This window comes from Cydia strobilella, chromosome 10 (assembly GCF_947568885.1).
Source record: "Cydia strobilella chromosome 10, ilCydStro3.1, whole genome shotgun sequence".
Classification (NCBI taxonomy): domain Eukaryota; kingdom Metazoa; phylum Arthropoda; class Insecta; order Lepidoptera; family Tortricidae; genus Cydia; species Cydia strobilella.
The window spans coordinates 1339137-1367027 of record NC_086050.1 but is presented as its reverse complement, the minus strand read 5'-3'; the positions used below and the strand labels follow the sequence as shown (position 1 = coordinate 1367027).

General features: G+C 35.7%; 3 protein-coding genes across 6 annotated transcripts in view; 2 read left to right on the top strand and 1 right to left on the bottom strand.

Annotated features, from left to right (window-relative positions):
• LOC134744847 (regucalcin-like) overlaps nucleotides 1-27891 on the top strand; it is a 290519-nt gene that overhangs the window by 67372 nt on the left and 195256 nt on the right. The gene's annotated exons all lie outside the window — the stretch shown is intronic.
• On the bottom strand, nucleotides 181-26369 carry LOC134744826 (thymosin beta). Of its 4 annotated transcripts, none has more exons than XM_063678740.1 (6): nucleotides 26255-26369; nucleotides 3961-4108; nucleotides 3447-3560; nucleotides 2957-3070; nucleotides 2000-2113; nucleotides 181-1330 (listed from the first exon to the last, which is right to left on the bottom strand). In XM_063678740.1, exons 2-6 carry the CDS (start codon nucleotides 4100-4102, stop codon nucleotides 1191-1193), a joined length of 624 nt encoding a protein of 207 aa, XP_063534810.1. In that variant the 5' UTR covers nucleotides 4103-4108; nucleotides 26255-26369; the 3' UTR covers nucleotides 181-1190. The 4 variants fall into 4 exon arrangements, with proteins under 4 accessions (XP_063534810.1, XP_063534811.1, XP_063534813.1 ...); XM_063678741.1 differs by having other exon boundaries at nucleotides 26259-26359; XM_063678743.1 differs by lacking the exon at nucleotides 2000-2113.
• On the top strand, nucleotides 6067-7498 carry LOC134744901 (uncharacterized). Its single transcript, XM_063678849.1, has 3 exons — nucleotides 6067-6267; nucleotides 6678-6972; nucleotides 7294-7498. The coding sequence occupies exons 1-3, from the start codon at nucleotides 6075-6077 to the stop codon at nucleotides 7487-7489; spliced, it is 684 nt and encodes a 227-aa protein (XP_063534919.1). The 5' UTR covers nucleotides 6067-6074; the 3' UTR covers nucleotides 7490-7498.

Genomic DNA, 27891 nt, shown 5'->3' with positions numbered 1-27891 from the left:
ACTAACTAGACTCCACACTAGGGTTCGCGGCTTCGCGCCGCGATTCGCGCACGAGTCTGGGGGAGCTTTAAAGAGAAAGTACATAAGTCAAATTAACTTGGGCTTGTAAACCAAAAATTACCACTGATTGTTAAGACTTACTAGAAAAAAGGTTTTAAATTTTATAAATAAAATGCACCATACGCTTTATTTTGTATTTATAAAAAGCACCGTCTGTAAAAACATACAAAATTTGGGTAAAATGGTTACAACTGTTGTAATTATTACAGCACAATACAAAATTGGAAAACGATTTATTGTTTTGTTTGTATATGATTTATAAAAATGTACCACTTAAAACGAATCGCCTTTTAGATGACGAATATTTTTTCCAAACACGGTTGAGCAAATACAATTATTACATACAGTACTACAAATTTCGATGATATTTTGCTTATTTCTAAGTTAATGCAACACTGAAAACGCGTACACTAATATCAACGAAGAAATAATTTACAAGTTGAAACCGAACGCAACAAGAGACTAAAATTCTAGTAATATTTTATTGACCAGAGCCACTTTACACACATAATGATGCATGAATTTCATTGGTACTTAAATTAATAATCTTTCAACTTAACAGAGAACACATGCACAAAGCTTAAAATAAATCTGGTACTTTAATAAAATCTTGGAGTGATGTGTTCTCGACTAAAATAAAATCAGTACTTGATATCAATACTTAATTATTCACTTCAATATAAATTAAATAATAAAATGCTCATAAAATACAATTATTATTAGATAAATATACGATTAAGAAGTGACATAGAAATTTCGGTTCTTAAAATCTAATGATAAGAACTAGTTTACGTCTATTTTCCAGTCCTGTAAAAGTCCGTAAATATTGCTCTGTTGGTTAATATACCAGTAAATGGCGCTGTAATTTCAAAGGAAGACTGTCTGAAAAAAATGGCGTAAACAGGCCTGTACAGTACTGCCAGTATAAGTTACAACGATATTATTTGAGATTTTTAAAGAGCTAATGCGTTTTTGGCACATGTCTGCAATGCGTTTTTGGTTTTTGCTTAATGCACTATAGTATGCGATGGACTTTGTCGATGTAACTTATATTTGGTTTCTTATATTTAACTTATATCGACGTTTAAAATAAGGGCGATACTAGCGAGATACATAGCGAGGTGGAGCGCCTAGGCGGTCTTCTCCTGCTCGATGATGTCCTTAGTGGGCAGAGGGTTCTTCTCGCACGTCTCCGTGTGCTTCAGCTTGGTGGGGTCGAAGTTCTCGATGCCGTTCAGGAACTTGTTCTTTTCCTTCTCCGCCTCGATAGCTGTGGAAATAATAACTTTGTTGAGTCTGGAAATCATGTGAGACTGATTATATCGTGTGGGAATGTATGTTGTGGGAATTAATAAAGTGTATCTATATAACTATTGTAAGAAAAGAAACTATCTAACGACTGACTATCGATTATCTGACTTGTAAAATCAAAATTGTATGGATTCATTACGGAAAACATTACATATATAAAAGGAAGTAAATAGCACGACACTGTCTATTGTAGGAACAAACAATATTAAATCTTTTTCTAAGAAAAGTGGTTTTTTCCAGTATAAACATCGTTCATGTTCATACTCTTAATAAGAACATTATTAAATTGAATGTGGGTGTCTTTATATTTTAGTAGACTTTATCATCGTCACCCACGCGAATATACCTATCTGAGCTAACTATCAGTAATCAGACTTAAATCTAAGTCAATCTATGCAAAACAAAAGATGAGTCACAAAACTGAAACCATTGACTATTTTAACCCGAACTCATTTTTCAAAAACAAACATGTGATTCATGCTCAGTTGCTTAAGGTTCCTTAAGTTTACGGCTACCTCATTTCGTGTTTTGGTATTTTCTGTGTCAGTGAATCAGTTAGTGGAATTTCTAGCGCGGTTAGTGCAACTAGGTTTCAGTACAATTAAAAAAAAAAGAACAATGCAGGAACCTTCTTGTGGCGGCAAAGGATTCTTTTCTTCTGTAGTTGCGTGCTTCATCTGAGCTTTGTCGAAGTGTTCCACGCCCTCCAGAAGATTTTGGTGCGCCTTCTCCGCAGCCACAACTGTTATAAGCAAAAGGTGCAACGCAAAAAATAAAATAAAAGCGCAAATGCAAACGCAAATTAACACGCACATTATACAATATCCATGCATATAGGCTTTATAGTTGCATTATTATTATTGCGTCTTAACCTTTCGTATGCGCATGTAAAAAAATTGCCATATAAATAAAAATCAATAACTTCATGTTTAAGTTGAATATTCAACTGGACAGATGGAGCAGATCTGCTCCTAAGCATATGAAACGAAAGGTTAACCCTTGTTCGCACGGACGTTATCAATCGCGTTATTGAAAAGCATTGTTTACTTTGCCAATGCGATCAGACTGCACGATCTTAATAAAATGCAGTGCTTGTTAGCGGTAAAATAGGACCGTTAAAGGATGCCTTAGGCTCACCGCTGATGTAACGGGAATAAGATCAGATGGTTATTATCAATGTACAATGTCGAAATCATTCAGAAATATTAACAATTTTTTAAAACCAAAAGTTTGAAATTAATTCCGTTGTTTTACGATGAGACTGCATAAATCTCTGTCTAATATCATTATAAAAGGGAAGAAACAAAATAAAAACAATAAAATAATGCTACTTTTACTGTCAAGATAACTTACATTTTGCGTTGGTTATAAATGGCAAAATCTAATAAAACCCTCGAATAAACACGTTTAAGTCTAGTTACTAGTTAACTTTACACGTTTTAACAACTTTTAAATTTACAACGGGATAATTATCAAGTAACGTTAGAATGCTGTGGCGCTTAGAATGCTTTGATACAGGTGCCTCCAGCATGTGCTCATGCACAGGTGCAAATAAATGAGTATCAATATCGTAAATGTTTATTACCGTCTTTGTCAGGAAGCGGGTTCTTTTCCTGCGTCTCGGTGTGTTTCAGCCTTGTGGCATCGAATTTCTCAATGCCGTCGAATAGGGACTTTTGAGTTTTCTCTGTGGCAACATCTGAAAATCATAGACAAAATATTTATTCTCTACTTCCGAATTAAAAATTTCACGACACTTGCGCTATTTTCGAACTGTCAAAATCAAAACTCAAAAACGACGTGACGATGACGTGGCAAGTGTTTAAAAATCAGCCAGTTATTTATTAGTGATTATATTTATGATTTCAAAACGAACACAGTACAAAGTCTGAAAACAAGTTATTTAATGGGGGTGAATGATCTTCAGATGTAATATGGTCATAAATTCTGCACAGGAGTTTGTAATTAGTTAGAGAAAAGTTAAAATTATTTAGCGAAGCAAAACCAATTAGTGCACGATTGCGCTATAATAAAATTAGGAATTCAAGATTCTAGTATTCAGCCACTCAGGGTACCTAGTGCGTTCGGTAGCACAACTTTCTCGACGGTTTCTGTTTTCCTCAGAGATGAGGTTTGAAACTGTTCTACACCTTGCAGAAGAGCTGTGTGTATCTTCTCTTGTGCTATGTCTGTTGCAATATAAATAATCCGTTTTACGTCTTTATTAATATTGTATGATTTACACTAATAAAAACTTGCCTGTTGTTCTTCGAAATTAGTAAATTGTTGACTATTACGTATATTGCCCGTGATGATTTACGTTAAAACCGGGAACTACCAAAGTAAGTATAAGAATATAATTTGGCAGTTATTTCCGTCAGTAGAAAAAAAAATTAGGTACGAATGGTCAGTCTTCCATACAAAAACGGTTTTCGCGTTTTTTTTTCTACAGTCTGTGTAGATTAGCAACGAAAATAAGACCTCTTTATTATGCCGTTTAATATTGTATCATGTTAGATGGGGCATTTTGTAAACACAAGTCGATAAAATGAGATTTATTTAATTACTTTTAAAATTATAGACACGAACCTTCAGCAGATGGCAGCACAATCTTCTCATTAGTATCGACGTCCTTGAGGCAGCTGGTGTTGAAGCCCTCAAGCTGGCTCTTCAGGTCTGTGGCGACCTTCGGCAGGTCCTTGAGGGAGGGGGCGTCGACTGAGCAGGCCATTTTTTACTGTAACAATGACAAGATTTCGTTATAGAAGAGTGCTTTATTCAAAATAAAGAAAGGAAATCGCTAAAACGGTTATTATGGTCTATATGCCTATCGGGATATTGTTTTTTTTATTGTTTGATGAATGTCATAGCTGATGTGATGAGAGCCAGCGTAGCTTTATTTGACGTTCATAAGCGAATGCGCGTACAATGGAAATTATACCTACTAGTGTAATAAACTATCTTTATCGTAGTTATTTCCATGGAAATAGTTCACCACGAGCTACTGGGGTTTACAAATAAAAAAATAGCCCGAAACTGGGATAGGATGGCAGTGGACAAAATGAGAGGGGCCCCAATTTGACCGAGACACAGCCCATTGCCCCCATTTGATAAATTTGCCACGGGTCTCAGTTGCTATTGGTATAATTACGCCACTTGAATGGGACTCGACTTAGCTTGAACGCATTTTCTAATACATACCTACTGAACTAAGTACCTAATATACTTACCTAATACTTTTGAGAATAAGCTGTAATCATCACAGTAGTGATTGTAGTGGATATCCTGTATGTGGCCTTATACCATGTAGCATGCACCCGGCTTTATAATCTCTGGTTGTTGTGTTTATGACTTTTCTTTTTTTTTATTATGGAGAACTGTCAGATATGTTTCTGGAGGGAATACGATTTGTGATTGTTAACAAGATACTTTAATTTAATTAGTAAAAACAATCAAACGGAGTTAAATCGAAACAGTTTGAAGTTTGATTCTACAAATCAAACCGTATTCTAGGCAATATCTACATTAAATTAATGGCGAAACACGTTACACGTTACATCAACTAATCTCCTTTTTAAAGTCAGTTAAAATACGCCCTCGCACTAAATCACTACCTAAATCGGTCAAACGATCAATGGTCTTTTGTTTCGAGAGTTCTCACAAAGAAATGTTCGAGTCATCGTCTCATCGACAAAGTACCAAATAACACGCAACTTTTTATAAACCGTATTGCAATGACATTAAAGTCTGCGATTGATTGATAAAAGCTTTTTTACACATGTGATGAGACACTGTGATCAACAGAGCGTGTAATTCGGCTGATTAACTCAATAAATCCTTTGTGACTAAAAGGCCTTTTAGTAACATTTATTCCTTCTAGGGCGAGTCTTATCGCCATATGAGTATGAGTCAGATGCAGTGGCTTAACCGTTGCATTTCATTCTTTTGTAATATGGTCAGTATGTTTTCGTTCAAAGCTATTGTTTTAAAAATATACGCGTTAAAAAGAGTCTGTGCGGAAAGAGAATTCGTGGAATATAATATGGAAATGGAATGGAAACCAATACATTTCACGACTTCTCTTTCTGCACAGACTCTAACTGTTGTTTATCTCTTTTACCTACTTATTTTAATTTTTGTTGATTTAAGCAGTTAGTTATTAGATCAAAGCTAATTATTTTAAAACTTCATTTACGATTTGTTGATTTCTCTTCCTTATCTTCCACACTTTTTAGAGTCGTACCAAAAGGGTAAAAACGGGACCCTATTACTAAGACTCTGCTGTCCGTCTGTCCGTCCGTCCGTCCGTCACCAGGCTGTATCCCATGAACCTTGATAGCTATTAGACAGTTGAAATTTTCACAGATGATGTATTTCTGTTGCCGCTATAACAACAAATACTTAAAACAGAATAAAATAAATATTTAAGTGGGGCTCCCATATAACAAACGTGATTTTTTTTGCCTTATTTGCGTAATGGTACGGAACCCTTCGTGCGCGAGTCTGACTCGCACTTAGCCGGCTTTTTATCTTTATTATCAACAAGAAGGTCGTAGACGTAGAGGGAAACAAGCCTAAAAAAACTGTTAGACAGCAGAACAGTTGTCAGAAATCATAGAGCAATAGAGCATTTTTGGATCAACGACAGATTCCTTTTTTTGTAATTTTTTTACCGAACTAAATATATTTTTTGTAACTAAGCCATGCCGCAACCAGACATCACGAATCCAGACTACATAAAGTTCTTCATAGAGAGCTGTGAGAAGACAGCAAGGCTCCGACAGAAATGGAATACTATACACCAGAAGCAACTTCAGCAGGCTGCTGTTCTTACACGGCCTGATAAAAACCTTACTGATATCGATGTTATTAAGCAAAATATGATTGGCGGATTAGGTAAAGTTTTGAATAATAATGCTATTTTCGTCTTATTAACATTACCGGTAATTCCGCCATATCTAATTTCGGACCTGAGAATCAGAAGTGATGCGTTTTATTTCCTAAATACACATTATCGTAAATTTTGCTCTTCCAATTTATTGTTGAAAGTGAAGTCAGTTGGCCTAGTTTTTCCCTTGGATTAGAAGAGATGGCAGTTGATTTCGTAAATACTATCTTGAGTGAGCTGTGGAAAAACGCCTGATTGGGATGAGGCACTCAATTGAATGTCAGTTTTTTCTATTGGTAAACAAGTGGTCAAGACTTTAATGTAGGTAGGCTAATTTATATACATTGTTCTCAAAGTATAGACATTTAAAGTACAGACATGATTCTCAAATAAAAAGCTGCCTTTACTCACTCCCTAGCTGCTACCACACGCGATTTCGTATCGTCAGGATACAATCGACGCCGCACACCTATCCACGACGCCAAAACCATCCCCGGCATAGAATCTTTGAGGAAAGAACACTCAATACCGGCCATAGGGCTCGGGGATCTGAAGGAAGATCCGAGACTCGGCAGGCCGGACACGGATCTGAGTCCGGATCCGATTATGAAGCCGGTCGATCCGGCGTATACGGAGATTTTGTTTAAACCGAAACCGTTCTTTGGGCGATTGGTGTATATTAAGAATAGGGAGAAGATTAAGCCAGAGGACAGGTAATTAATACTGACTACTTACAAGATTAAGACCCCCATTGCCTATTAAGGGCAAAATTAACGAACCTGCGATTGTAAGTATTCACGGCGGATGCCATAATCCCGTTGCCATCAAAATCACGGCGGAACCCATCCAATATTTCTTCAGGTTTATGCAATCTCGAAAAGGCTAAGCGCCTTTAGGCCAACTCTGAGTTCCAACAGCTCGTATTTCCTACCCAAATAAACTTAGCGATTATTTATTTTGGATAATGTTATGTTAAATTCTTGGCAGTGTGGATGTGGATATTAGATCGAACTCAGTTCTCTTTGTGTTTTTAGATATTATTTCGCCGAAAAAAGCGGTTGGGACTATGGCTGGCGTCTCAAAGACACGCCATTCGGCCGAATCGGCGCGCCGCAGCACGGCAACGTGTACCGCCTGCTCCGCGACCAGATGAGCCGCGTCGGACCGCAGCCGGACCCCTACTATTATAAGGAGCCGGTGAAAACTATGACTGGGCCTTGCGATGCCTGAAGCAAGTACTTGAATTGTTTTGCTTTTAGAATTCTTTGTGCTTCCGTTTTAAATATATTCTGGTTGGGACAATCTCCTTTCAACTCGTAGTCAAGTAGTATTATAGCAGTTTTGGTCTCTTTTTAACCCGAACCCGAAGACCGTAGACAGTATCTGGCGGTCTTAGGATTTTCACTTCCTTTTGCGCAGGCCGAATTGTATGGCCTTACTTGGCCGTCGCACTTCCGTTCCATGGATCAAAAGTAAGGTATGTAGCTGGAAACCTATAAAGTAAAAGACTTAAACGTGTCTTTATTCTATCTGGAAGTCAGAAAAAGTGTCATTGCTTTGGTGCAAAAGGAAACAACATCATGTAGTCGCAAACTGTCATAAATTGTATAACAGGAATAGGTCTCTAAAGAAATTTCTTAGGGAGAAGAAGAAGAGCTAACTAAACAAAAAACAATACAATACGTACCTATAGCTATTACGATGCCATTGAACTGTTCTGATGGCATATTTTAGTAGTCATTATAATTCTACTTATGGAATAACAATTCGAACGCATCAACTTTAATTATACTAATTTAAATTATTATGGCGAGCAATATGACATGACAAAGAAAAAAGCCGCTATATGACCCGGGCGATATCTAGACTATTACATTTTTATAAGCTTTCGAATCGGAGGAGGCTCAACGAAAAATAACCGTAGTAGTTTTTTTTTTTATGAATTATAGCGCCAAGACCTATGACTCATTGATCAAAAAGGCGTTCCCGCCATAAATATAGCTACCTACTTAGTATGTTGTGTTGTGTACGCGTGGAATACGAAATTTGTCGGGCATTGTTGTCGAGCCGACGTATGAGAGCGGCCCGTGGCAACAATACTCTTTCTTGAGTATTTTCGTTGATTTTACCTACCCCGGCGGTTTGATCAGAGACCTTTTTTCTTTAAATTACTGAATCTAGAAAATGTTCACCACTACCATTCTCAATCCCCAATTAATCTTAAAGGAACAGCTAAATTCCTTCAGGTACTTGTATTTCAATATAATTTCTAAAGTTCTTAGATATTGGGGACGGCAAAGATTATAGTTATTTTAATTTGTGACCGAGCGAATATTTTTGCTTTTAAGAATCAAGATTTTTCACAGATGCAATGCGTTGAAATAACTATACTGTTTGTGTAGAACAACTGACAAGTGACAACTATAGTGGTCGATGGAACTTTATAGACACGAATTGTCGTGACGGCTTATTCAAGCGTCGTCGGATTTCGAAAGGGTAACTGCCAAACGGTTGCGATAAAGACTGACGAATGAACAATCGATTTTTATTACTACCAATTACCTCTTAATACAAGAGATGTAGATACAAAGAGTCTGTCAGTACAACTAAATCTCTACAACATCTATTCAAGATTCTACTCCGGTAGCCCTCAGTTTTACGAGGGGGCGTATACCGCGAACATCTTAAATGGAAGTTTCGTTATCTCCCTCTCAACATATCCGCAAGAGTGACAAAGAGGCAGATAACGATTTTTCGTTATATACTCTGGCACAACAACCTTATCAGTAGTAAAAGGCGAATTTAAAAAATGTAGGCGCGAAGAGTTGACTTCCTAAAGAAAATTTTAATTTCGCGCCTTTCTCTACTGACAATGTTGGGCGTGTTTCACTATAGTTTAGCTTCTTATTAGTATGGTAAACACAACAAAAAACCGGTTACGTTCAAAATATTTGTACAACGTTATCCGCGTGATCATAAATATTTCTGTTGTTTTGAATGTTATTTGCGGAACCAATCCCGTTTGAGTTTAATACTCAAGCTAATAACGCCAAAAAACCATCTGGATATTTTTGGCTGCAGTACTGGTGTATACAAAAAGCTTGTAATAGATGTACTTAGAGAGAGTATCTAAATGTAATATCTATATACATTATTATACATATATAAAACGTAAGTTAGTACCTATTTTTTTATATAACGTAATATTGCATGCACTTCACTGTTAACTGGTAAGCGTTAAGGATTTTTTTCTTATCTTCTTCATGAATTTATAATGTATTAATAATACTTATATTTTCTTTTATCAATGTCTCCCGGAGCCTTAAGCTCCAGTGGTATATAAGCTCCGAATAATCAAAATTATTGTATTTATTAAGTGGTGAACGGTGTTGGTCACACATACTGTAAATAGTGTTAAAACTACTATATTTAAGTTTCCCTTGTAGTGACTGTTTGTTTACCTAAATAAATTGAAAAAAAAAACTGCGGTCAAAACTTGGTCATACGAAATATAATATGTTAGGACTGACTGCATTTATAATAAACAAGAATATAACTGATATAGATAACTGCTCGTAAAAAATGAAAAATTGCTGAACCGACACACATATTATACTTATAAAGCCCGCTCCAGACTACGCGCCGCGATTCGCGCACGAGTGTGGACTGTGGAGGGGGCTTAACATCACTTGGGATCTAGTTTATATCAGAGAACAATGCCATGGGACCTAGAAAAATTAGAATCTAGGTTTCCAGGGTTGTCACCTCAAGGTGCGTCTGACAATGACATTTAAAAACTAGTACTAATTACCAACGTTGCATTGTTCTACTTCATGTTGATAGAAATCCCTAAACCCTTTCGACAGTGACAACATACATATATGCTCTTACATGAAATCGAATCCCATCCTACTGAAAGAATTAGAGTCAGTACGTAAGTATTAAGTTTTTAAGGAATGTTAACATTGTCAACCGTTAAAGGATTCAGTTATGTGCGCCTTTGTATTTTTATGTAGGTACGTATTATTATTTAGCGTTTTCGCGTGACGATTTCTTCAATGCCTCAAAAATAAAGGTCTCTATCTCTCTAACTAAAACGTATACTTTTGTGAGTTTTTATTTTTGCGATACCAAGGATATAATACGATACTATACTATACGGCGATACTATAATAGACGAGAGTTCGTTGATCATATGACAAAAGAAGGAATGATAGCTTCATTGCAAAAAGAATAGCTCACAGTTTGTCTGTGCACTTATCCAATTGTACTAAATTAGACGATCCCAAGCAAATACGCTTGGAATCTGCGATGCCTGCGAGTCCTGCTTCGCATTCATAATAAAATAATAATGCGTAATGCGAATCAAAGGGTAACGACCGGGAAGAAATTTCAATACTCGTTTGACAGTAACCGGTACACAGAAAAAAAGGTTGACATGAACCAAGAAAACAATTCTTGAACGAAGAAAATTTGAAGGAAGACCGAAATAATCTTGAACCAAGAAAAAAGTTTATGATTAGAGAATTTTTTTTCTTGACTCCAGAATTTTTTTCTTAGATCAAGAACTTTTTTTTAATCCTAGATAATTTCGGTCTTCCTTAAAATTTTCTTGATTTAAGATTTTTTTTCTTGGTTCGAGTCAACTTTTTTTCTGTGTAGAGGTATATAATATTTTTTTAAGTATAAGCAGTAAAACAGGTGTTTATTATATTTTTTTAAAAGATTTTTATTTAAATCATATAAAAGGCGGGAGTCAACGCCGAAAAAAACTAGGTGGTGCATTTATAAAGCGGAAAGGTATAACGCTCAAGTACTGAGCGCAGAAATCGACAGTCGACACTATTTTAACTCGGTAAATGCATTTATTATGTTGATTATGGATTTGTTTGTAAATATCACTCGGTTCTGTGACAGGAAATACTGTATTAATATAATTAATAAATACTATTATAACACTTTGCATGCATTTAATACAATAAATAAATACGATAAACGCTATTTTATCTGTAACCTTAACATAAAAGCGGCATTTAAAAGAAATAGTAAATAAAATAATATTACACAATTAAGTGTCACAGCAAACCTAAAAACTTTACCTAATCTTTTAGGCAGCAAACTTCACAATGTAAAGTGCATAAACATCATTTTGAATCAGCGTTGACATCTGTCAGTCCGAAGAGATGCAAATTTTCTCTTCATAAACTTGACGATTATAGCCGACATGGAACAACCCTATCGTTCAATGGGGTTGGCCGGTCGAAGTGTTTAGCAGATGGCGCCAGCATAGCTTGCCCTGTCAATCCCTAGAATTGTATCAAATTTTTGTTTTTTTAATGCCCTGGATGCCAGCTCTTTAAGCCAAATCTCATAGAAAAAGGGGCAAGGTATGATGGCGCCATCTCTGGAAACCTTTGACAGTTGCCAACCCCATTATCTCGTAATTAGCGGAGTGGCAACCCTGCTCCTGCTGCACAGTGCAGTCGTGTCACGGATTCGCGTCTCGCTCTGCTGCGTTTCGAGTATTTAGTTTTATAAAGTAGGTACCTACCTACATATTTATACATTTTATAATAATTCAGCCTATCCAATAAATTCACATAACACCTTTGAATTTCTTCGCTGATGTATACAGGTTTCCTCACGATGTTTTTCTTTTCCGAAAACCCTGGTAAATATGAAATGATATTCCGTACACAAATTCCGAAAAAGTCATTGGAACGAGCCAGGATTCCGAGACCTTCGGATTGAAGGTCGGACGTCATATCCACTCGACCACCACCGCTTAGTACATAACATAAACTATTAAAAAAAAATTGTAATTGAATCCCGGGGTTATTTGAACCAACCCATGGGGCTATTTCAAACGAACTCATCCATCTTTCATCCCGGCCGGATATTATAAATTTATGCTGCCAGTGCCATCATGGCACTGTCTTCTATTATGTCACGTTTTGTTGTAACTCTAGTTAGTGAATAGTGATGTAAAAAACAGTGTTCTCTTTGGCTTTAAATAGCATCACGAGATTCACGAGACCATTAGCTTATTCGTCTATCGGCATTCTTAACATTAGGGAATGTTACCCCCCAGTCAACGCACACGTGAATCACATATGCCAGTCACATTGATGCTCGTAGTCTAATAGTCCCCACTCCCCGTATATACTTAAGTCCCCGGCAAGCTCAGCCGAATTTCACCTTCCCATACAAACGGAGTTTCGTTCTCATTTTAAAACTACGTGTTGGATTGTAATGAAACTTTGCATATACAGTGACATGAGGTACGTCTATGTCTGTAATTAGTTTATATAGCTCCAGTTTATAAAACAAACGAAATAGAGCAAAAACAAGTTTTGTATGAAAAACTTAAATTCGCTTTATTTTTTGCTATGGTATCTGAAGCTACATTTAAACTAATTACAAACCTAGATATACCTTATCCTGTTGTAAATACAAAGTTTCAGAGCAATCTAGCTAGTCGTTTTAAAATAAGAGCGTAACTACGTTTGTATGGAGAACCGAGCTTGCCGGGCAAGTTTAGCTGTTCGAATTCGAATTAAAACATTTGATCCAAGGTCATCACACAGGGATTGATCACATCACATCTCACGACTATCTGCGTATGTCAAGGTGTTAGAGCGTGAAAGGCGGTGTATGATGTCTGAGGATTAGTCATGTTGGCTGTGCGCATGACTGTGGCGCCGCCTTGGTGGCTATGGGACGTATTAGTGGCTTTTAGGTTTCCTATTATGCATTTTGTACATAAAGTACATAGCCAATACTTAGGCTGAGAACGCACTGCGATTATTTTTTTGCGGTTTCAAAACCGCTAAAAGTGTAATAACATGCTTCATAAGCGCACGCACATAAAAGACTGAAACCGCAAGAAATTAGACTGAAACTGCAAGAAATTAATCGCAGTGCGTTCTAAGTCTTATTGATCAATTAACAAACGCTAGCAAAAGATTAGGACAGTTTTTATTCCTCAATAAGATGAGTTCAAATTTTTTCAGTACCTTCTTTTACTTAGGTCTCATTAATAAATATGTCTATGATTGTAATGTATGTAATGTTCATGTATTAAGTATAACGTGTTTTTGCGTGTCTTCAGTTTAGGTAGACAGTGATTAGAGATCTATTTGACGTGATTTGCACTATGTCGCGAAATTCTGTGATCATGCAAAAAATTCATTTACACATGCACTTTCCAATCCGCGTAATCCACCAAACGTACGGAAGAGACGATCACGCCATCTTATATTGTGAAAAAAAACTTCCTGTCTAATCGAATTTTTTCATTGATTTGTTCGCAAAAACACGCACATTTCATCAGCTGTCATTGCAAACTTTAATTGCATTTGAGTTGTTTGCGCCACTAAGACTGTTGAAATTTTACTGCTGACAATTTTTACAAAAAAACAACAGCAAAAGTGAGACAGAGTGGAATGTGTCACTTTTATTTTTCATTTTCACGTCTTTAGTTGACTCACTCCACTAGTTCACTAACCCTCGAATTCTCGATTAATCGGTGAATGTATCAAGAAATAATCCGCTTTACACCTACTTTAGTCATTAAAAAAAGAAAGCGTAAGGTAGCTTCATCCATGGTTTCAATTGACCTGCTACCGTAGTTAAAACGGGGTGACTTAAGCAAAAAAGGAAAATAGTCTGATGACATATGGTGTAAAAAGACTTATTTTTAAAGTCACTGCATCATAACTCATAAACCACTTAACCCCATTTAATATATTAACATTCTAGATTTTCAAGAAATAGGATTTGATTTCAATAAATTTCTCGTCAGTGTCTGAATCCAGATAGGCATTTCACTCCGCTGTAAATCCAGTCTAGTCCCAAATAGACATTTCTATTCCTGAAGCCGTAACTTTAGTTTACCAGGTCGAATTCCGACCATCTGTGGCGCCGAATCAACGGGCTATTGTAGATTAACTCGACATTAATGGTCATGTTTGTCTCTCCCTAAAAGGAAAGTATTTCGTCGCGTCGTGTCGTGAGACACCCTTGTACGAACACCATATGGCGTTTAAACGCGATACTATCTAAGACTTGTTTTATACGGATGAATTATCTTAAACTAGCAGTGCGTGAAGCTTAGAGAGTACGAGAACACTGCTGATGTTAACCTACAATTCACGGATGTTAGAAAACAATGATATGAGCATTTTTAGTGTGTTTCTACTTTAGACACGCTTGCGCCCAAAAACGCTTAACGACTTAGCTTAGTAGCGACTTTACATAGAAAATACGTAACAATAAAAGTAAAATACTGTCTTTACATTTGTTAGGTAACGCCAGACATTGTGGTACATATTTGACGTTGACTACTTTGATAAAGATCAGATTTGATCTATCCAAAAACCAACAATTCAATTGAACTTTCGCTAAATTCCCATGCTTCCAAAACCCTCGTGATTAAACAACAATAGCTAAAAATCAGTGGATCGATATAGTCTGGCCGGTACAACGACCGACGGTGAGTCAGGCACCGTAGAAAGTTAAAAGTTATTAAAAATTTCACCGTAAGCAGATCGCTGGCCTCGCTGTACCGTTCTTGCTGATTTACAACGTTCCGAACACGGCGCCAACACGAAAGTGACTCAATCGTATGCTTAATAAAATAAAACGTGCCATAACTGCCATAAGTATTCATACTTACCCTGTTTATAATATAAACAGACTGATTCGTTACAGGTCGATTTGTTCTGATTAGTCAATGTCGATAAGGTTGATTTTTAATTGAAGCTATATGGAAATAGCGCCTTACTGACAAGCGACAATAAGTACCCTTTTGGTTGAAAATGGCACATATAAACAGACTGATTCGTTATAGGTCGATTTGTACTGATTAGTCAATTGTGAGTCAATCTGTCCTTTAAAAATCAGATTCTCTATGGTGTGAGTTTTATTTGGGATGACAACTACCGTCGCCATTTTTACCGTTATTCGACGCATACGCACTTACTGTGTGCTGCATTGAAACGTGTACCCACACCCATTCTATAACCGATATAAAAACGCTTATGACAGGCTTGAAATATGTAGAAAAAAATATCAAAACGCTACTGTAATTGAAACCGCCGTAGTTACTTTGGAAGCGTGAAGTTTTAATATTCAAAATCAGAATCCAAAGTCTCAACCGGCGCCGCGAATCTATTTTCAGATCTGGTCCATCTCTTAACAAATAAGACTGCACTAACATGCGTGTTCTACCGCAAGCCACAAGGCGACCTGACCTTGCATCTATTAATACGCATTCCTGCAGCAAGGACCGCCATCTGCGACCTAACCCTGGATACTGAACCGCCTTCACGCCCAAGATGGTGCGCAATCGCTACAAGTAGGTTAAACTGCCGTATAAGTCAATCAATTTTACGTACTTGTCCGATTGCCTAATTTCGTGTTTCGTCGGAATGAAAAATGGAAGGATCAAATTTTAAATAAGTATGTAAATTCGTTATCCTCGTGAGACTGAAATATGTATACATAAGATTAAATATGAGACATTTTGTTATCAAAGTTATCAAACCATACTAGATTTTTTTGAGTTGGGTCGGGCTTTAGAAAAAAAAAGGTGGGCGTAAGGATGAGGGAGCCATATGAGCCATCACTACCGGCTATCTTTGGAGGTGATAAATTGATAATATGATTAATATAACACCTGAAACATGCATTTTGAGAGTCGTCATCTGCAAGTTAAAGTCACCCCGTTTTCTAGCTTTTTTATTTCAATATTGTTAATAAAAATGCATGTAAAATTAATAGGTACAGAATAATACAGATCAGCTCGGACCATTAGATTAGAAATTCGAATACATTACTTCAATGTTACTGAAAATTTGTAGCAAAATCGCGACCCAAAATTACGTGTTTTCAAAACAATGTGGTTGGAACATTTATGATGGGTTGTTTACATTACGGCTCTAGATAAAACTGACTCAGCTTATCGCTGTTTCATTGATTCTAGAAATCTCTTATCAAATCGAAAGGTGTATTGTATGATTACGATTGCTAAAATATCTGATAAAGTTGTACAAAAGTCAACATTTAACAACAATAAATTAAAACATTGATATCTATATAATCTGTACTTTACCTCTATTTACAAAACAAAGGCAATTGTATACGGATTCAGACATATCGAGAAAATCTCATAGAAACCTACAAGAAACATCTGCACACCGGCTGTTGCCACGACTTTGGATCGATTGAACGCTCAAGACGCGAAGTTTTGTGCCGGAAATAACAAAATACCTATCCTAAGTAAAGTAATATAACGTAGTCAGCAGCATGGAGTACTTACTCAATATAATTCTATTTAGATTAGGTAATCGGGGTTACTTTAAATATACGGGTAACATTGATCGGTCATAAAAATGGATTGAAGTTATTTAAGTAAGTAGAATTTGCTTAATAAGTGATTTTATGTGTTTTAAAGTGGAATCACAATACGAACATTTAAAGCTACTCTGATTTACTTCGAGATCATTTTGGACCAACAGCTCCTATTGATAGTACAAACATACACACACAAAGTACTCATTAGTTCATAGTCCAACGTGTTTCGAATGGTCACCGCCGATAAAAATGTCATTATACCAGGCCCGGCTGTTTAAAATTCTACAACCAGCAAGATAAGACACGCACTCGTCACACAAAGAAATCGATGCATCGAGGTCCTTTGTCTACAAGTTTATTTAGGCATTGAAAAACTAAACTAAACCGAAAATTTAAAAACCCAATTAAATATAGGTTGAGCAATGTGATCCCGTAGAATATAATAATTTTCATCTGCATGTGCAGTTTCTTACCCTGATTAGGTTTCTTTATATGGCAGTAGTTGCCTTAAAAATGTACCTATTACCTTCCTACACATACTAACTACCTACATATTGGAATGTTATATTATAGCGGAAGAAACCTAACACTAAACGGATCTCAGTTTCCTTCCGACCTGCACTTCATGTAGGTATATTAGGTATGCTTCTATTATGATGATAATTTATTTCCCATTTTATCCTATTGTCATCAAACTCACTAACTGTAGTCTTTATACACGTACTTTTATACCTAATGAGAAATTCTGAATAACCAATAGAAATACATGCGTAGCTTTAGTTGTCTGATGTCATACAACGATAGTAACTATTGTAACATGCTTTGTAAACTCGTCAACTAGGACAGCCTTGTCGACTAGACTCCATTTTAGACTAGCATCTATCGACAATCACGACTTATGTTTAATACATGATGCACCCGTTTAGGCTTGAGTGGATTCATCTCGGTACTCATGTAACATTACCATACGTAAAACGCTTCGGACTTATTGTGGTCACTTTGTGCAGGTTTTATCTCATGTATCTTGTATGACTATTTAATTGTAAAATTTAGAGATACAAGACAGGGGCAAAATCAACGTCTACATTGAATAATAAAGTCACAAACCTCGTTAATTTAGGCGTTTGAGTGGTCTAGACGTCGGCTCGTTTTAAAATAAAAGGTGCTGCGCAGTAGGTTTTAATGGCTTTTTTAGTAATTTGACAACTAAATGTTTGTTACACAATCCACACCAATACTTACGCTATTAATAATAATAATAATAATAATAATAAATATTCTTTATTGCACCACAAAGAAACAAAATTTTTAAAACAGATTTACAATGTAAATAATGGTAGCAACAGGCGGTCTTATCGCTGTGAGCGATCTCTTCCAGACAACCTTAGGGTAGCAGGATATGAAGAACAAAAGTTTTTATAAACAGGTAGTGCACGAAATAATTAGAGGAACAGGAATTACACATACATTAATCAGACAGTACATATAGTAAATTTTAGATAAATAAATAAATAATATAACACAAATAAATATATAAATATTGTTATTTTATTGTATTAATATATCATACGCAACCGGGATAAACGCTAAATGGGAGAGAAACCTTACACAGACACAATAATCTACTAAAACAAAACTTTTTGCCAAATGTTACAGTTGGATATTTTTATGATACTGATATAAATCCCAACGTTTGACATTCTGCCTCGCCCATTGCGAAAGATTAGGCTTGAATGATACCGGACATCATGCCATATTTTTTCAACTGTTCGAATCAGTTGTTAGACGTTATGAGATCATAGGATAAAGCCCGTGATATTAAGTATGGCACACCTTTTGATCGGCAGATATTTGCGAAATAACGACATGTTTAGGATGCTGAATTATCTAGGAAGAGATAACGTATTGTGTTACCATATATATTATACCTAAAAGTTAACCATGCCCATAACTGACTAGAATCTTTATTACAAAGTGAATACAAAATCCAGTCTACTGCCCTTAAAGTTACGACCTATGTAACTTTACTTTTGAGTGGTAAATAAGTAAAGTACATGTGTACACTAGATATTATAGATGTGATGTTTATGTTTACCATTATTATTTTGTTGTAAAATTCTATTAATTCTATTATGATTGACATTTGTATTTGTATTGTATTGTACGGATAATTTACATTTAGTTAAATGTAATCAAATATTATGTACCTAATCTTGACGTGTAAACAATTACCTTTATCAATAAATTATGAATTATGAATTATTATGAATTAACTCACGTTAATGTATTTGAGTGTATCACTACACTCAAATGAAACTTCACAAGTACGAATATTTAGGTTTACTCAGATATATTTAAACTGTCTATCTACATATAGTATGGTAAACTATAAAATACCACTTACGTAGCATTTCTCTGTACGGCTAATAGGACAAGAATGCGGCAGCTATGACGAAGGACCCATAACATCCATTGTGAATGGACGCCAGCAACCTCAGTCAATCCATATCATAACAATTAGTGACGAAGGAAGTTCACTTCCTACACTGAGTTTTTTACGAAAACTAAATATGTAGGTACAGATATACTAAAAGCAATACTGAAATTGTTCATCTATTTTTTACTACGTATGAGGAAGTTGCCAACCATATAATTGAATTCTTAAGATTACATTTAAAATGTCTGTATAAAAATGCCAAACGGGTAAAGTAAGTCAGCATTCGAAAACTAATTTGTTACAGTTCTGAAAAATCTTCGACCAATGTCACCCCACGAATTAAAGTAACCCCAGCCTTGTTTGTAGGTATGGTAAATCCTTTTGCGGAACGTTAGGCATTTTCTTGCTGGTCTACGTTAACTTTCTAGAAATTTAAACGGGCAAGAATAAAATACTACCAAACTTTTGCATACAATAATACAACTAGTCAAAACCTCATTAATACATTGGTACTTAACCTATAGTTTTGCGCACGTTTTGCGAAAGCGAAAATGAATATAGTATTTGCATTCCCGACTAACGTTGTATTGTCTGAACCACGAGCGTGCTGTATTTCATGTTAAGTTAAAGTACCTGTTTCTTACAATTCAGTGAATAGAGAAACGCACGTAAAACATTTGTTTATAAATGTGGAAACAACATTAATACATATAATATCCTTACGCCAATGACATAATTACACTACCTATAGATCTTGTATCAATTTACCTTAGAATTAATTATATTTATTTTTATTTTATTTATTTATTTTATCAAACAAGTTAAACAGTATGACAGTAAAATACCAAACCACTGCTAACTTACACAGAAAATACAAAAAGAAAAAGAAACAATATACAATTAATCACAAATTACAATACTAACATTTAAAAATAAATAATTAACACATTTTAAACAGTTGAAGGACGTGCATCCATCTTCTCACAAAACCTCAAACATTCATCACGCACAACCACCTGTCTGCCTGCAAACAAATCACGTTTGTTATTCGTGGCCATAATTATGTTTTTTTTAACACTATACCATATAACTCTCGCGTCGAGTGATATTCTCTATGCCAGTTCCTTTAAGTTTCTTTTGGGTGGGTTTAATAAAAAAAAAATTGAAGAAATATGATTTCATAGCATTTTGATTTCTAGCTGGGCCCGAACGGCTGATCCTTTGTCTATTGTTAAGTAAAACGACTTGTTGTCACTACCTAAAAAAAAAGGGTCGTGTAATTCTAATTGGCACCTGAGCGCGGGCTAGTCCAACGCTCAAAAAAACAGTGTAGGTGTGCTCTCCGATAACGCGCCTTTGTTACGCATCTCGATGACACATTTTAGACTGGTTCTGTAGCGTTCGATTCGCTGACACTAAATGATCGTAGAGGGACCACACACAGCCTCGCAAAATATTTTTCCATTCGTTCATTTTGAATCTTATTCCAATTACCATAGATTCCTTATTCAATAACCGGTTAAAGCGAGCCAACCTTTTTTTTCATACAGGCCGTTATGCCGTTTAACTTAACAATAGACAAAAGATAAGCTGTTCAGGGCCAGCTAGAAATCGAAATACTATACCGTATATTTAGTTCTAAATATGTTATATTTTTAAATAAAATAGTGTGCTCTAAACTTCAAAAAAAAATGTGTACAAATATTTTGCGTGATAGCTGTTCCATCATTGTTCCATATAAACATGAACTGTCATAGGGACCATCATTCGACGCGAGTAGGGTTGCTATATAGAAGAATTAAATGTCCTGATAAAAATCCTGACATCGCCCTAAAAATCCTGACATTTCTTGTAACAGAGATTTGGCGTAGCTCGAACGATGCCCCGGCGGCGCACTGCGCTCTGCGGTGGGTCATTCCTAAAAATCCTGACACCTGCCAAGTCCGGCCGCAATCCGGACAAAGGGTCATAAATCCTGACATGTCCGGACAAATCCTGACGTATAGCAACCCTAGATGCGAAGTATAGAACCGATGTCATTGGATAGGCTACTTATTAACTTGAGATCTGTGTTCCAATGCCACAGTATCAAATAATCAATAGCACAGTAACGCACCGGAACACGGTGTCAACGACCTCTCAGCGCTAGAATGTAACATCAAAAACTACGTTCAGACTTTATGGTCCGTCGCGAGCATAGACAATTAAGATTTAGAACATCTGTGTTAATGCGCATTTTTTATCTGTGCGCTAGACTAATTAACGGTTTAAATTTAATACGTTTTAAATTTAATTTAACGATGGCAGAAGCATTTTTTGATATGATAATTCATCAAAATCCTTTTGATTTTTGCTTAATGATTCACTGGCGCAAGTTAAACGAGACGCATTTATTAACGCTGTGTTAAGTTCAAGGAGACGTAATAAATCCGAATGATTAAATTAGCTTTAACTCAATTATGGAGTCTGGAATTTGAAATACTTATCGCAGTTATCGCTGCAGTCTGGGCTCTCCCCTGCGTGCGATATTGATTCGACCAACGCGTAGGGTACCTAGAGTACCTAGGGCTTGTATTTCGAACGGTTATGGTTGCCAACCAACTGACCAGAGACAATTGATGGTTTTGTTTAAATTCCAGGTGTTTGCCAAGTATTATAATGTATGGGTTTAATTAGGGACAGCTATATTTAAATTTAATTAGCCTGGATACACTGTAATGTACCTATTTGAGTGATTTGAGTACTCAAAGTGATATTACATACTTCCCTACATATGCATAAAATGGAAGAATTAAAATAATCCTATCAGCCAAAAGGGTAAGTATAATAAAACCAGATTTCCCTTTATATGACCTACAAAATGCAGGTCATACATATTAGGTACATGTATGTAGGTGTGCAAATATTGTACACCCATTACCATAATAATTGATATCCAAAGAGTGTTCCTCGATTTCCTTCCATCAATATTAAATTATTTAAAACAGCGCTAATAATTATGTCTTATTCTCAATGGCTAATTAAATACTAACGCTACTCAACTTACAATTACATCTACATAACTGCATAAAATACCATATCTTCAATTTACATAAACCTACATGCTAAAGAACCATAAGAAAACCCATAAACACCAATCGTATAAACCATTTGCGGTAGTAATTCATATTTATTTCACTTTTATATGTCCAGAGGTCTCGACAACCCTAACATTTAGGAATTAGGGGTAAGCCAGCCCTCAGGCAATCGATTTGGTTATTCGGGAAGTGTTTGTCTTGTTCTGGCGTACGCGGAAAAGGCTCCGTCTCGCTCTCGCATGTCATCTATTGTCCTGTCTGCGTGGAATACATTACCTATTTTGTACATAACACATAACGACTGTGTACATTAAAATTGCATGTAGGTTGTAGGTGTAAAAACTGGCGAATTACTTGCGGCGTTCGAAATTCGAATGTTCTTTTTTCGTTTTTTGTCAGTTGTTTATTAATCATCAGCTGCGAGTTGGGCCGACTTTCGTAAAATTTTGATGTCGATTTTAAGCGCTCCCGATGTCCCGATTCTAGGCGGAAAAAACACAAAACCTCAATTTGGGACCAAAAACTATGTAGGTAATTTTTCTTACATTTACGAAAATTCAATTCGTTTGTAACATGTTCGTAACTCACGGGAAAAAGTTTTGGGACATACCTACGGCTACGACTACGGCTTATTATTGTACATAAAAAGGAACTCTATCTATGTACCAAATTGTTTCCAAATATAACGTAAAAAAAAACGTCAGCAATATAAAAATTGGCCCAGCTGTTATTTTACGATACAATCTAAGATCTACGTAATTATACATTAAAGTTGGGTAGGTACTTCCTACTTGCTTGAATACGTTTAATAATTAAGTATAATGATTACCGCAAACTGTGGTAGTCTTGTAGTCATTATTCCATGTAAAGAATTAGCGCATCAACAGGAAAAGTGCTTTGAAATTCTCTTGTGCCTACGAGAATGATAAGGTATATATATATATATATAAATAGACATTAATTACTATGGAAACACCGCATTACCATAACCTTAAACACAGTCCCTGTTGTACTTAAAATAGCCGAAATTTATTACACTGCACAGTTTATTAATAAAAATAGACTCAACTAGATTCTTATAACGCACTTGGGCCGATGAAAATTCTTTTGTTTGATTTGGATACAATTCGGCTGGTTTGAATACGAAATCAAAATTTGTCCCGAAAAAAATTTACGTAATCTCCTTTGAATTAAGGAAAACCTAGTATACCATACGTTTTCGTAACACAGAGGAAGATTTGTTTTTGACAAACTATGAAATTGCGCCTTGTACAAAACAAGGAACTATCAATCCGCCACATTTAATCGAATTTCATTTTAGTTTTCGACAAAAAAAGATCAACCTACTTTAAAAAAAATCTTCAACTGGTGTTTCGTAAAAAAGAGAGAGGGTAGCAAAACAAGATCATGTTCAAATCATTCAGAATTCAGAACAGTTCACCCGGTTAGCTACATCTGCTGATGATTGCATAAGTATTCAAGAATTCTTTAACACAAAACACAATGACCTCTTTTCCAACCAGAATTAAATGTGGCCAACGTGTTGCAAATGTCACGGTAGCTTCTGCGTAAGAAGTGATCCTTTAACGAAGTTTCACGCAAAGAAAACAATTAAAAATAAATAAAATCCCATATCGTTTTACACCAGCCATAGCCTATAAAGTACGCGCGGTATGTGCCGACTAATTGCAATTTTTGTGGGAGCGAGAAAGCGGCGAAAGTCGACATGTCATCGAAACCGGCTTTCATTAAAGTTCAGTTTTTACGTTACGTAGCTTTACTTTAAGTACTTGGTTGCTCATCTCTTGGACAGAGTATCTATATTAAACACTCTACTTATTTTATTTTTATTTATTTATTTTATTTTTTATTCATTACATTTCACAGCATAACAGTGATCCAAAGCACTGTGAAACCAATAGACATTTCATACACATAGTACACAAATCTAAATTAACATATAACAGAAGAAGGCCGTTCATTCCTGGTCTCGCAGAACCTCAAGCATTCATAACACACGTCCAACCATCCACTCGCAAACACATCACAGTTTGGTGCTGATTCGAGGAGCGAGTTATCTGGCAACTATTATTGGTAGATTACCTCATAATTATAATTTTGGCAATTGTATAAAGAAACTGTTATTTTGTCACAGTGACCTTCATGAGTTGAAAGCAATTTGTTATTATACGATTAAATTTGTTATCAGGTATCTACTTGAGAGTTTCATATGAAAAATCTTTTCAAGATGGAAGGTAAATATTTGAAGCCAGGTATGTATCAGTTTAAGTTTAAAAATTAGGTTGAACGTTAATGGTTTATTAATGAAATAAAACTTTAACAATGGTGGACAGGATATATTCATCAATAGTATCAATACTAATGAAATTTAATGGCGTAGAACCTATTGTTTCAAACTGTTTTCATTTCCCGGAAGGAAAGCGATAATAAATATTAAAAGGGCCTTTTTATAAGATTAAATATAAATAAACTGTCGGTTAACAACTTGAGGAACAAATCTATTTTATTAAATATTTTGGTGAATTATATAACAATTCGAAAATCAAGAAATTTCGATTGTCGAACAGATGGCGCCACTACCTTTGGCCTACTCTCGAATTGATGGCGTTGACGGTTTCGTTTGTTATTAAACAATTATAACGCATATCAGTGAAAGAACATGGGTCAAAATCATATAAAAATAATTATTGCAAATAAAAAATCATTTATCCATAAAATACATTTTATGGTATTTTTATACATCTTCATTTTTTATTTTAATCGTATGTCGATAGACGGCAGTGAATTTACTGTGGCTACAAAATTTACTATGACAGTACCGCTCTATCCTATTATATCCTCTTTGTTATTACAAATATTAACCGCCACCACATGTTAGTCATGTCATCATGTGGCTATATATAGTGCCCGATACGATTTGGGTTCATTCACATTGAACCAAGGACAACCCGGAGTGTCCTTTTCAGGGGCTTTATAATTTATAAGCCATGAAATTGCAGCCTTTTTATGGAGAAGTTACATGTAGTTAGGAAACTTAAATGCGCACTAGCCTGTGTCTTTTTTTAAAGTTATACAAAAAATAGATACGTAGGTACCTTCCTTTTAAAATTACTTAGAAAAATTGCAAAGGAAAGAAGTGTCCTTTCTACGAGCGGTGAATTAAAGGTTATGGTTATGAATAAAATAGTAAGTACTTATCTTTTGATAAGATTAGATGTGCAAAATTCAAATGCTCTTCTCCGGTTTAAAAGTTAAAAGTTGAACGACACTCGCTGTGAGGCATAATTGCATTTATTAACATAGTTAATCCACCACATTCTGGCAAACGAACCGAAACGTTACAGTTAACTGTTTAATTTGTTTTTTAGAGAAAATTTTTGGAAGACAGCACGCCAGTGTGTAGATGTCACTTAATGACAAATTTGAGCTGTCATTTTGACAAATTAATTTGAATGTGAATGAACTTTCTTTGTTTTATTAAAACTTGTCTCCCCTAAATCCGACGCACCCTCTTCGACATCGACCTCGTTCCCAACAATTCATCTGCTATTGTGATACTTTGACTACTTTGGCATTGTTCATTACGTAGTTAAAAGTTTTCTTATTGAAGAAGTTCGGAAACTACCTTCTTTATTATGAAAATAGGTAAATGAGAAACTACATTTTTGTTAAGTATGACAAATTAACATGATACATCCCAGGAATAGATATCCAATAGGAAAAAAAGCAAACAAAACTAATAATTATAATTTTCCTGTTCGTTATTGCCCCTCCCTGTCACTTGGTAAAAGAATTGAAATAAAATGGTATTTTTTAATATTAACAAACGGATCACGTCCTCCGGAAACGAACGTCTTCAATAAAATCGATACAAAGACAATGCAACGCACCGGACAGATGTTTAAAAACACCCCTGGCATGTAAAGACATGTATGCTCATAAACAGCAAAAGAGTTCCGTTAACAACTCAAACAAAACAACCAACACGACAATCTGCGAATACCATTAAAACGCCACAGACAACGCGTACTTTTTTTTAATTGTTACAAACACTGTAGTTTTAAATTTCACGTTTTTTTTTAAAGAAAATATATAAAGGATGACTCACATTTAAGTTTTTGTGGAACGTAGGAGCACTGTTGTCGGCACGGGCGTCAATTGGGTACTGAATAAGCCGGCCTGTGATGTGTCGAGCGGCAGCGCGGGGGTGCGCCTAGCGGTAGTCGTACGTATAGTCGTATATACTTATTTTTTTTACGATGATTCACTTGCCCTAAGCATTTTATTTAAACAACTGGAATATTTAAATGGGTGATGAAATTAAGTTAGTTTACGTAAATATCTCAACCAACTGCATTTTTAAATCTAGATGGTCTCCGAGAAAATTTATTAGGATCAAATTGAATTGTTTACCATAATGGGTTTGTTCTGGCTTCGCTCCAGCGAGCCTACCACATAATACAGGCTATCTCGCTTAATCTAGATTAAAATGGCTTAATTAATTCCATTGTTAACTGCCTAGTTGCAGATTTGCAGTTATTTTAATGAGTACTTAGCAAATTGGCTTTTTATCTTATCTTATAAATTCAAACTATTCAAAGTCCTCAAAAGAGACATAAAATTTGCTTCCCTACCGGCAGTGAATCACCCAAATCAATCAAATGAGGGGAGCGCTCGGTCAAGTGCAAACCTACAATCTATTCCCTCTACCGGGCGTCTGCATTCTTTAAACAATATCCGCAAACAAGAGACAGCTATATTAGTTAGATAAATATGTCTCTTCGCTTTTTTCGCTATTTCCAACGATGATGCTTGACGCTCGTCCAATTATTTTTTGATTTATTCCTCCCGTTATTGGAGCAGCAAATTCGCAGTTGAAGAGCGCAGTTTTGGCAACATGCAGGTTGCTAAAGCACTTCCTGATGTTTCTAATTGTCCAAAGGTGCATTTTGTAATTACACTTTTTGGCTATACAGCCAATTGCCAATTTTATTCGTAGTTTAAAAAAAACGTAATTATACCTACAGTAAAACTGTACAATTAGAGCTTCAAGCTAAAACTCAGGTTTAAAAAGAAGAAAATAAAAAACCGGCCAAGTGCGAGTCGGACTCGCGCACGAAGGGTTCCGTACCATTACCACGCAAAAAACGGCAAAAAAATCCCATGTTGTATGGGAGCCCCACTTAAATATTTATTTTATTCTGTTTTTAGTATTTGTTGTTACTTTTCTATAAGTGAAATGTATATACCAATGACAATGTATGATTATTACTGAATAAATGATATGATATGATATGTTATAGCGGCAACAGAAATACATCATCTGTGAAAATTTCAACTGTCTAGCTATCACGGTGGTGACAGACGGACGGACATTTTAGTAATAGGGTTTTTATTATTACAGTTACCCGTTGGGTACGGCACCCTAAAAACTGGCCAAGTGCGAGTTGGACTCGCGCACTAAGGGTTCCGTACCATTATATAGTTGTTTGTTTTTAGTATTTGTTGTTATAGCGGCAACAGAAATACATTATCTGTGAAAATTTCAACTGTCTAGCTATCACGGTTCATGAGATACAGCCTGGTGACAGACAGACGGACTCAGTAATATAGGTAGGTAATAGGGTCCCGTTTTTACCCTTTGGGTACGGAACTAAAAACAAGCTAAAAGTAGACACGCATGCGTGAGTGTGCCTGGATTTCAGCACGGCTATTGAATATTGAGTTAAGTGCTTTAGTTG